Raw genomic sequence first — 12565 nt, forward strand, 5'->3', positions numbered from 1 at the left:
AGCTCAGAGAGCTAGCTTTCAACTAGTTCAAATCCCCATTTAAAGGGGGGGGGGAAGGGAGAGAGAGGGAGAGAGGGGAGAGGGAGAGGGAGAAAGTGAGAGAGGGAGAGAGGGAGAGAGAGAGAGAGAGAGAAGAAAACAAAGGAGAGAGGGAAGTGAGAGGAGGAGAGATCTGGTAGAAAAAGACAGCTAGCATCTGTGTTTTACTGGCTCAGGGCTGAATGGCTCATTTCTCCTTTGCCTGGTTTCAATTACAGGAAGAGTTTTATATATTACTAATTTCTTTCTATGGTTTCCATGCAGAAACGGGATGGGAGGAGCAGAGGATGGTGCAAGAAAGAAAAGGCACCTACCGGGGAGGGGCCCAGTCGTGCTTGGTGCAGTCTAGGAGGGTCCCCACGTAGGTTTTGTTCCTCCACGTGACATTGACCACTAGGACACCTGGAAGGGAGAGTGGAGGGTGAACAGGGGCACATTTATCACCTAGTACTTTATTTCGACTTCATTCATTGATATTATTTTTGCCAGCAAAGTTCTATTCTCACTTGGCTTTCAAAACCTGTGGTTTGCACCCTTCCTCTTTCTGGTTTCAGTGACCTCAAGTTAAAACCCACAGGAAATCTCTCTCTCTCTCTCTCTCTCTCTCTCTCTCTCTCTCTCTCTCTCTCTCTCTCTCTTCCACCCACCCCCTCACCCCCCTCTCTGTGAGAGTGTGTGTATGTGCGCGTGCATTCATGATTGTGGTGCAAAGGGTGAGAGTGTGTGAGGGTGTGATCAAGATATTGCTGACAGAAGGAAATGGTTTTTGCCATGTCCTGCTGTAAAACAGTAACATTCACCTCTTAATTTTTCTATTATTACACATAATTGCTTTCCTTTGGCAGGCAGCCAACATAAACCAAGCCTGAGTTCCCAGTGCTTAAGGCAGAGGATGACTAAAAGGAGTCTGGTTTCCAATTGAACAATAGAAAACAATGCTAACTTTTTTTTATTAAGAGGGTGGTGGGGGGGGAACCTTGCAGATATGTAAAAATAGGCACAGAGGAAAAAGTGGGTCCTTGGGGCAGCTGTGATTTCTTCTTGATCCTCCCCTCCTCGCCTGTGTGAGACAAATATCAACCTCAGAACGGGCTCTGTGTCACTGCTTGGTCTTGTTTCAGAGGCTCTTAAAATAGCTCTCTTAAGGAAATAAGTGTGCACAATGCATCTGCTCTTGGGGTTATCTTCAGTCAACGTCGGTAAGCATTTGCTACAGAGGATTAGAAGAGAATTAAAAAAAAAAAAAAATGAACGCACGCTCATGTTTCCTTCCAGCCATCCTGCTTCTTCCTCTGCTGCTCAGCAGACAGACACTTTAATTGAGCGCTGCATCTGTGAATTACTAAACTTAAGTGTGCTTAGTATGCCAAATGTCACTGGGAAACAACATCTAACACGAGGCTTGTTCTCTTGGGGACAAGTGCCATTTAAAACAAAACAAAACAAAACAAAAATCACATCCTTAAAGCATATTTGTAACAAAGCTATATTCAGAGACATACAGGAGAGTAGGGTAAATAAATGAAACATTTAAAGGAGCCTTTGTTTCTTTTGGTGCCCACACTTCCGCCCTCAGACCATTCCTCCACGTCTTTCCTGGGAGGCTTGTTCTCCTGTGCTATCTGCCATTTTGCAAACCACATAAAGCAACAGGATTCTTTTTACTGGGCAATCTTTAAAAAGAAGATAAAATATCTGAATGATCAGGACTCGACTACTGGATCATGGAAATTTTCTCCCCAAAATCTCAAAAGGAGATTTAAAAATTGTTTTTCCATATGGTTGAGACTGCTATAAGTTATATGACAGCTGAATTTACTCACTGTAAATCCCACCCACTATTGTAGCAATAGTCTAGCTGTGGGGGTGGGGGGGAGCTAGGACGAATCGCCTCAAATCATGCTTGATTCCTTTGTGATTCTCCCATGGGGGGTGGGGGTGGGGTTTAACCATTGAGTAGGAAAAAAATCCCATTGCCATGAGAATCGATGGTAATTAGGCATTCGGTCAAAAACTGCACAAGACAGAACAATCGGAAAGGAGTCTTTATGAGCGCATCCCTTCAGGAAAGAGGGGTGGGGCATGGAGGAGGGGGGCAGGCTGAGCTGGCTTTCTCATCATCTGCTCTCTGGGGCACTGTGTGTGGTGTCAGAGACCTCTGCAGCTGCTTAAAATTCTTTAGCATGTCAGCTATATTTACAGTGCAGGAATGTATCTGTATTGCCAGAAGGTTACTGCATTTTAGCTTCAGAGGCAATAGGCTGAAATCACTGCGTTCCAGAGTCCCTGATGTAGCACAAATGTATAATTAAAATTGCTTGAAAGGAAACATGAAAGAAACAACAAACCCTCCATTCTTGCAGTAATAAAATTAAAAACAGGAAAAGTCTGCACAGACACTTAACATTTGTCTGCAGTGAAAGGCTTTTGTTACTGCTTTTCCCCTAAGGGTTTCGCGTTTCCAGCAAATGCGGGCGGCCGATTGGCCAGTGCCTGCAGCGAACGCTTGCGTCTGATTGGCTGGCCCAATGCGGCTGGCCTGAAGACGGGAAGACAAGGCAAGGAGAAAGGGCTGGGCAGGAGAAAGCTTCAGCTTCCCCTCCACCACCGCGGGGAAGCGAAAGCATCGCTGGAGCCCCTCACCAAAGCCCTAGAAGCTGGAAGCAGGCTCCACATCCCCGCCCCCACAATGGTCCCCACCATACTGCCAACAGGCCATGCACGCAGAGCCCAAATCTGCGGCCTCAAGCCAGGCGAGGGTAACTGGGCCAGAGAAAAGGAAGGGACCCAACCACACAGGCCATCAATCAGTGGTTATCTTGGGCCGCAGGTTGAAACGGTCACAAAGGCTGAACTGCAGTTCCAACTTCCTCATGAAAACAGTTCACATCTGCTACTGCCTAGAAGCCACGTGGGTCACGTGGTTGTCTGTACCGGGGAGTAGTAAAAGGCTGTAAAGAAAAGCCTACTTCAACTTCAGGAAGCCTAAATAAGTCACCCTAGGCTTTTTGTTTTTGTTTTTTCCTAAAAACAGTCTGGATTTAAAATGCTCAAAACAAATGCTCCCCTCTCAGGGAGAGTCTTCTCAAGCAATGCTAATTAGATTCATGGGCCTGTGGTGGTCTGTCTTGATGTGCACAAGGCTCTTCACAGTGCCACCATAGACAACTGTGGCTCTAAGTCAGTGGAGAGGTTAAGCAACGTTCCTCTATGAACTACAATGTACTGTTGCTATTGGTTTTGGGTTTTTGGGGGTTGTTTTGTTTTGTTTTGTTTTATGTTTTATGTTTTAGGAAGATCCACGTTTAGAAAACACGCCATTCTGAAGGTCCAAATTAAGAGGGTTAGCTCTGAAATGTGGAAAATGTTGGGAGTGATGGCACAGACTTTTGTTTCTAGGCAGAGGGAGGTGAATTGCTGTGAGCTGGAAGCCAGCCTGGTCTACATTGCAAGTTCCAAGTCAGCTAGGGCTACATAGTAAGACCCTCTCTCAATCAATAATCCAAGTGTATATATTTTTTAAATTATTTTAATGAAATTACAAATTTCAAACATCTTGTAACGCAAGCCCATATAGAACTCATAACTTACTAAAGGCTTACATAGTTAGTGAGAAAGGTCAGATGAGAACTAGTCCTCAGCAAGCACAGGTTTGGATTTTATAACCCCAGGCTTAAAGTTACGTTCCTCTCTATACAGATTAGACTGGCACATACCTTAGTTCCCCAAAGATTTAGATTCCAAGCACACTTATACTCCTGAACGCCCTGCCTGTGCAATGGGAGTGGGGGGCTCTCTCCGCAAGCCCTTTTTATGTTTACAACAACAAGGATCTCGCTGGGTTTATTGGCCTTCCCTTCCCACCCAAGGGCTATTTGAAAAATACCTGAGGTATATTACTGTAGAAAAAAAAAACTGTATGAGGATGGATTGAGAGGCTAACCCATATGATTTTCTTCTTTGTATTGTTGATACTGGTCCCATATACTAGAACACACACACACAGACACACACACACACACAGACACACACACTGAAGTCACATAAGAATTTATGTTCTATTTCCTATCCAGGCCCATCAAGGTTGGTTATGTCTATTGGGTCTTTCTTAAGTACCTATTTGGTGCTGTTGGATCATATTTTGTTGGAAACCCTGTTCAGCTTCTGTACTTAAGGAGTCTACAGTCTTAGAGCCAGTACAGACATGCATCATAATTCAGAAGTAGAAGCATGGTTTTGCATATCACCTGTGCTTACGGAGTGGGCTCTTGGTTAGACTAGACTAATCTCACACATTAGATCAGGCTCTAATCATTAGAGCCCAGGTTTGATGCCCTTGGTTCATTCCCTGTCCTCACACCTTGCTCAGAAATATGTCTTAGACCAGCAAGCGCTCAAACTAATAATTCTAAACCTGACCTCGCATCTCTGGGTCAGTGATAGGTACCAGAAGCAGAGGGAGCCAGACACACATATGCCAGGAATCTGGATGAATAACATCTACATTTATAAATGATGATACATAATAAAGTTGAAAGATCTACGTATTAACTAAGAGGACCAGGATGGGCAAGAACCTCAAATATTTAATAGCTAAGAGATGGGGTGAAGATGCCAATGCTGGCCAAAGATTTTACATGTGCATGTGTGCCCTTTTCCTCCAGTCTTATCACCAGTAGAAGACACACTATCAGCACTGACTTAAGGTCGGCTTAGATACTATCCTACCATCTTGTTTATATCGAAAAAGAAATATCCTTTGATTTACACCAGACATCATCTGTAAGTGCCATGCTCTGGTCTGAAATCCCAAAGAAGCACTCCATTCATCCTCTTCCCAAAGAACAATAACTTCTTGTCATTATTTCCCCTCCAGGTCACACCCTCTTTTGTCCTTCCAGCCTGAAACAAGTTTCTTCAGCCATTCTTTATGCCACACTATAAAATGAACAATTATTACATTGTGTGTGGGGGTGCGGGTGTCTATGTGTGTCTGTATGTGCTTGCACACCGTGGCATACATTAGGAAGTCAGGGAAAAACTTTTTGAGAGTCAGTTCTCTCCTTCTACCATGTCGGTCTGGGAGATCGAAATCAGGTCATCAGATTTGACTGCAGGCTCCCTGACCCATTCTGCCATCTTGCTGGCTGGCCTTCACATCGCACTTAACTCCCTTAAAGAAGGCTTGAGTGCCTATATAGAATTCTTCAAGGAGAGCTGAAGTTCCTAATAAATCAGGACAAACTCTGGTGATAGCACCTGTCCTTCTGCACACACATATCTTACCAGCTAAATCCATTCTCTCCTGGGTCACTGACTAAACTCCATGTTGTCTCTACCATGATGGATGCTCACTCGCAGATTATTCCCTTTTTCCTTGGTTTATAGATGGATTCTCTCTGTCTGTCTACCTGGAACTGTGATAACACTCTCCTGAAGGAGAGCATGAAAGGGCATAGCCCGTAAGATCTTTGAGGATACAATCTCCTAGTTTGCTCTCCTTTCTGTCTGCCAGGAATAGGAAAGACCAAAGGAACCTTGAAGGCTACAAGTTCAAGGCAGCAAAGTCTCCCTCACATGGTAGCTCAAGTCACAGACAGCTTTCCAATCACTAGGAATTCCCCATCCTTAGGAGAGAAACTCATTCCATGTTTGAACATGGGTAAGGATGTGTGTCATATCCTGAGAGGACATTCCTTTAACATTTCCCTCCACTCATGTGCATGCTGACCTGATCTCTTCCAACAATACAACCCTCCTTTGTTATTGGCACGTTGCCTGTCAGGGTACACAGCCCTGAGAAGCACTGTACCTTAAGTGAGGAAACTCACTGAACACATTGGAACTCACAAGGACTCTCAACAGAACCCTGACTTTTGAGGTCTCACTGCTACTGTACATTTTCAATAAGGGTAACATCCCACTAGCTTATTGAGGACAGACTTTCTCTGTGGAGAGATTCTACTCCACTGTGGTTAGATATGTGGCTTATGAATTATTATTCCTCATATTTGTGAAGCTGCTTCCTCAAGAACTGGGCAAACGCTGATAGCCCAGTGGCTTTGCATAAATCTGTTTATATTACAGCTAAAAGGCTGAGTCTTAAAAGAGTCTCCCTCCTCAGGAGCAAGAGCATTGGCAGGCATCACAGATGCCAAATTTGGAATTACAAAGTTTTCCTGAACTCTTCTTCAGACTGCCACATCTGGAGAGACTTGGTGTGCACTCGGGCAGAAAATGCAAACCTCATTCTAATAATTCCAAACTGTAACCCGTTTGTGCTGTGATTCTCCCCCTCTGTGGTTACATTTTCTTTATTTTTTTCAAGAGAAACACCAATGAGTACAGAAGAAATGCCACTATTTCAGAGCCTTGGTTACCCTACATTGTCCCAGTATGACCACCGTGCAGGGTGGGGCTTATCACATCTCTTTGTGCCGAGCTTCTTTCCATGACAGCTCTCGGGCTTTGTTCGGTTGAGTGTTGTCCTGGTGCCTTTTCCGTGTGGGAGCTGATACAGTGCCTTTATTCCCGGGTCAGTCTTCAGACCTCTTCACCTTCAGCTAGATTCTCTTTCAGAGGACAACATTTATAATTTTTTGTGAAATCTTTAAATTTACAACGAAGTTTGCCCATGAAATGCCTGCCAGCCAAAGAACAAAAAGATTTTCCTATTATCTACACCAAGGATGTATGTATAGTGTATCAAGGCAAGAAAAGTCAATGCTGTCACATGACCATGAAATAGTGGGGTTTATTTTGTTGTTGTTATTGCTGTTTTCCCCCACCTCTTTTTCTTTTTCTTTTTGTTCTTTTTAAATAGAGCCCTACTGCTGGGCTGAATGTTTGAAGAGTTACTTTAACCACATCCTGTAATCAAACCATCTGGAACACAGTTCTGCGATTAGTCACCCTGAACATTGGGCTTTATCTGAACAAATAATGTATGGCAATGGAGCTTGCGAGATAGGGCAGGGCTGACAAAAGGAAGTATAATGAAATACTTTATGCCCCAGTGTGCTGCCACCCCAGTCGTAAAGCCCACAGACACGCTGTTCTGGCGTTAACTTACTACCTTGTGAAAGCACAGAGGGCTTAACGATTAAAGGACAGAAGGACTGGAGTTTGCTGGTGAGTCTCTGTTGGCGGCTGGAATGCATTGCAAGTGTTCTACCTTTGTTAATTATAACCTCTATACGACGACGGTCCAGCATTCCGTTTTGCTGACATTCCCAGGGTGTGAGGTGCTGGTTTTATTCATGGTAGACTAGTTTGGGCGGTTTGCCAGGGGCTAACGTTCATTTCTAGACGCTTGTTTGAGTTTGTCTAAACACCACCATAAGTAAGAAGGGAGAAACCCCAATAACACTGAAAGCAAAGATGGGGACTGCCTCTAATCTACCTTTTAGAAGACAAAATAGTCTTCACGTTCCTTTTTGTTTCCCTCAAAATACTCGAGCAGCCATATACAATCTATATAGCTCTTTTTGCTTTAATCTGGAGGGACTTACGAATGTACTTAGTAAATCTTTAAGAATGAGCACGCATACACACACATGTACACACACAAACCCACTGCCAGAGAAGCCTTGTTTCCCCATGGGCCTTATGCTTTAATACACAGAAGAACACAGAACCACTTCCATCTCTGTCACTGCCCCTGCAGCCTTTGTTCCGAGGTCTGATGAGCTGTATTGATTTGGGAAAATGATTCAGCTTGTTGGAAAACTCGACTCTCACTTATTCACTGCCATCTATTTCTTTCCCATGAAGACAGGTGGTCAATATCCAGCTGACTGGTCAGCTAAAGGAAGCTCTTGCTGGCTTTCTTTTCCTTGCTTCCCCAGTAACAGTAGCTTCTCCCATGTCTACAAATTTCAACAGCCTGTTAGGAAGTCTACTGGTGAAGAACAGAGAGCAGGAGCGAGGCTTTTGACAGCCATCATCAAAGACATGAAAAAGGCTGTTCTATGCATTTGCTGCCTACGGAGATAGGGACAAAGTGTCCTCTTGCTGAAAATCACCAATGTAGAAGGATGAACAAACATCACAACAGCTTAAGACACAACTTCTAAGAAATGCCGGGCCTATGGGTGGGCATGGTGGCACACGATTACAATCCTAGTATTTAGGAGATAGTAGCAGAAACAAGAGTTTAAGATCAGCCTAGGGAAAAAATGTGTTCAAGGCTAGCCTGGAACAGGAGATTGTCTGAAAACAAAACCATTTCCTGACAGGTCATTAGAGATAAATTCCTGTTGATTGCAAGAGCCAAGACTTATGTTGTGCAAGTTTCCTGCTTACAAAATGTCATAGGTTTTAAAATATGCTTCAAATGTAATGAAAAGCATCATGAAAGAAAATACATGGATACCTTTAGAAAGTAGTTTTGTGAATGATCAGTAACAAAGGCATTTGCCTTTAGGCTAAGCAGATATAGACATCCTAAAGTGGCATTGATGGTTTTAGAACATATTCTCTATACAAACCCTAACCCACAAGTACCCTTATTGCTGGCAAGTTCCTGTAACAGTTTCTGCTAAAGTGTCTAGAGTCTTTACTTGGGGGCAAGCTGGAAAGCACGTCTGAGATGACAGTGCCAGGATGGGGAAGAGGACATCTCTCAAGGGAGCTTCTACAACAGGGCAACAAGCCAGAGAGACACTTCACTGGGCATGGTGCCAATCCCTGCAGGTCATGGCCCACCAAGGCTCAGTCCAACACACAGTGGGAAGGAAAGGCCAAGGGGGCATGGGAGGTCTGGGGGGGCCTTGAGGGAATCTTCAGAGGCAAACATTTGAAGTAATCTAAATGCATATCCAGGAAAAGCAGATGCCATGTGGCATGAGTACAATGTGTCTGGATATATTTGGACAAAGAGGCTGCATTTATGATTTTTGACTAAGCTTTCCTGTAAGTAACGGCTTCCCTCTAGGCTTGACATCAGGGAGCCCAAAGCCACACTTACTTCCAATACCCAATTCTGCACTTGAGCTTTCCAGCCACTCTTGGGTTTATATGAAATCTGAATCGCCTTGATGGACTTTCAATGCAGATTTCTTACACACTTTGAAGTGCTTCCCTCATTAGAGAAGGCCTTCTCACACCTCCCACCTGGGAAGGCATGAATCCACTCCCCCGACACACACACACACACACACACACACACACAGGCTTTTATTAGATCACCAGGAGATATTTTTCTTCCTTTGAATAAAGCCATTCAAGAGTGTGGGAAAGGCAATTAATAAATGTTTGTTGAATCAGGCTTACTAAGAACTCTAGCAATATCATTTCCTAAGAGTTACCCCCTTTCTTAAGAGTGTTGGTTCATGACACAGCTTTGTACATGTGGCCCTGGGCACACAGGCATATGGCTAAGATCTCCCAGAGTGAAATGGACAGAGGTTTCCTTCTCTCCCTGTCAGAGCCACTGAAGTCAGATACTCGAAAAGATAAGGCCTATCAAATCATTATTCCCACACTTCCTGTGCCTCTTTTGCATCAACAACTCCTTCTTATCCAAGCTCTTCATGTTGTCATGGCTTCAGCTGGGAAACAGGCAAAGTGAGGAGCCAGTGAAGATGGCAACAGTTACTCAAGGCCAAAAGGGCCCCTCCAGATTGGTCCCCATCAACAGAGCATATTCAACACCCCGAGTAGAGGAGTTCACACGCTGTGAATACTGAGTCCTGTAACAGCAGGCTTTCCCATTTTTATCTGGACCAGGCATTTGGGAGGGGAAAGCTGGGAGGAAAGACAAAGTAGTTCTGTAGACGAGTGAATCGGATGGATAGAGAGGAAGTTGAGAATGGAAAACCTCATGGCCTTAGAGGAAGAGTTGGCAAGGGAAAAGGAGGAGGAGCTGGTCCTCTAGTCACCCTGTCCCTCTCCCAAATCAGCACCAGGTTATAGGTCCTGGTCGTTTGTTTGCAGAGTTTCAGGCTTAAACGTTATTGAATTGCTTGTCAGAATATGTGTACCACAATTCTAGATTATGAGACTGTGCTTTTAAAAAAAAATTTTTTTTTAACCAGGCCTGGTCCTGAATTATAAGGAAACAGTGGGAACCAATTGACAATTATGCTCCACATCAAAAGGCTGCTACTGATCCATAGATCTCGCTGGGACTGAAGAGCTAGGCTTCCTATAAATTAGGATGCTTTATTTAAAGTCAGAGCGCTTATTTGCTTTTGTGCCAGCTCTGGGCCCTTTTCATCTGTAGCTTGCTAGGCCCAGGAGAGCACAGATTCCTACAGCTCTGCTGCCCACCAGCTGTGTCCTCTGTAAATCAGAGAGCTTCTGAAGGAGCCATTCTTTACAAAGGCCAACAACATTTGCTGGGGATGATCACTCGGCTATTATTCCACTCGCTGAAATTTAAAATAGCAATTTACAACAGCAGCTCAAACTGGGAACTGACTCTCTGAACTGCAGGGTGTGTGTGTGTGTGTGTGTGTGTGTGTGTGTGTGTGTGTGTGTGGAGAGGGAGAAGAGATTTTACAGGCATAAGGCATACAAAGAGGTGACTATTACACAACAGATAAAGCCACCACCATCTTGGGCAAGCTAGTAAAGATGCAAAGGACAGAATATCAGAGAAACTGGGCTCAGCCCCCTCTCGATTGCAGAGTTCAGCTCGACAGAAAAGCTTTTGCCCACCCCTGTTCCCTCCTACAGTGACCATATCCCACAAGTAGCACAAAAGTTTATGTCTTTGGTGACAGAGTCACATAAAATATAGCTCAGATTCAGAAAGTAGCAGGGGAAGATGAGGAATGGGTATTCCAAGCTAGAGGGATCTGCAATGAATTCTGAAGGCTAGGCAGGAAGGACGCTAACCAGAGGGAGCACCGTGCCCCAACCCCAACAAATGCAGCAACTGAGACAGCTGCTCCTCGGTCTCGGTCCTCCCTGGAGCTCACCTATACTTTCCTGAGCTCCAGCTTAACCCTCTACTAGTCAGAGTCACATGACCACATCCGTTACACTCTCTTGTAACTCAGGCCACTGCTGAAGAAAAGGTCCACACTAACAAGGCAGTCTTCCTGCATACCTTCCACAGGAAGCAACTTCCGAGCCAGGCTTCTGAACCCATTAGCCTATATATTCCTAGCAGGCCACAAGATGTGGCTTATTTTGTTTTAGAATCTTATGGGTTGCAAATTGCAAGCTTGAGAACCTTTTATTACTTCTATATACACAGCACGAATCTCAGCCATTAGGAACTCACCTCTCCTAACAAGCACTCATTGTTGAAAGCAAGCGTTTTCTCCTCTGTCTCTTGACTAAAACTTAAAATCCTAGAAGCCACTCCTCAGAATTACTTTTAAGGTAACAAAGACTCATTTCAGGTTCTCAAGACTACCTCACTTTTTCTAGGTCACAAAAAGGCCAGATTGAAGCTTTGCAGTTCAATAAGGGCAGCGAAGTGTCTGTCTGGTCTGGTTCCGATGGTACTGGTTCTGGTTCCCCACAAGGCAGAAACACCTTAACCGCCAACTCATCTTTTTTTTTTTATTCCCATCTGAACAAACCAGTTTTCCTGACAATGGTCTGAGATCCCTTTGCACCCTCCCCCACCCACATTCCAAAGTTCTTATCTTTCAGGGAGGGAAGGGTTTTTTTTTTTTTTTTTTTTTAAAGGCCCTATAGAGTTACAAGGATTTCAATACCCTGCTTAGAGACCAGCTCTTTTCTGTAAACAAACCTAATGAAGTGTGACTAACAGTGCTCTCCTACTGCAGGGCGAAGGTAAAGGGGCCTTTGTTAGCACTTACTGGAGCAAACTGTCATTTTGCAGAACAGAACTTAGCTGGGTATTGATTGACCAGCCCTGCTCCGTGTCGTTGCGTTACTCTCAATTTCTAGGAGCTGTATGAATATGCGTTTATATGGGCGCTGAAGTGCACTGTACGCATGCGTGGTCATGCGCAGCCATCGAGGCCAACTCTACCTTCTGTTTCTCTGCATACCGGACAGAATATTTTGGGCATCTAGCCAAAATCTAGTTCTCCTCGGCTGTCTCCATTCTTGGTTTTGCCAGCTATTTTCTCTCTGCTGGCTCTACCCTGAGACCTCTCCTATGAGGACTTTACCCATGGTCACTCAGAACTCTTTCAAAGTCACTCTAGGTCTAACGGACACGGTTATTACATTCTATAGGAGAGTCTGGTTTATAATATCTGTAAACTGCTAATGCTGGCTTCCCTCTACCCATTTCACCAATGGACACTGAAACTTCCAAAGTCGGCCCTCGTTTTGAACACTCCAAAATGGTTTTTAAAAGTCTCTTTTTGAATTCACAATTGTCTTTAGTGTTTATCATATGCATCCAAAGATGCTGTTGGCAGGACAACTTGAAGTTCTTTCACACTTCTTCAGATGGAGGAAGGGATGCAAGTCAAAACTCTTCCCTTGTGAATCTAAGCACAAATTTCTGTATAAATTATTGACTGCACTTTGGCCTCATCAGAAACATTAGCCCCACAGGCTGATAAGTTCTGACCCCAGGTGGCACATCAAA

The 12565-nt window shown here is 44.2% G+C and overlaps 1 protein-coding gene across 7 annotated transcripts in view; it reads right to left on the reverse strand.

The window, feature by feature from the left end:
* Znf608 (zinc finger protein 608) overlaps positions 1–12565 on the reverse strand; it is a 104878-nt gene that overhangs the window by 11923 nt on the left and 80390 nt on the right. For all 7 annotated transcript variants that reach the window (XM_029471785.1, XM_029471783.1, XM_021150773.1 and 4 more), the window contains one exon: positions 354–441. Coding sequence is in view for 6 of the 7 variants with exons in the window: in XM_029471783.1 (XP_029327643.1) it covers positions 354–441 (88 nt within the window). In the remaining variant the exon portion in view is untranslated. The remainder of the gene's footprint in view (positions 1–353; positions 442–12565) is intronic.

Source organism: Mus caroli, chromosome 18 (assembly GCF_900094665.2).
Source record: "Mus caroli chromosome 18, CAROLI_EIJ_v1.1, whole genome shotgun sequence".
Taxonomy (NCBI): domain Eukaryota; kingdom Metazoa; phylum Chordata; class Mammalia; order Rodentia; family Muridae; genus Mus; species Mus caroli.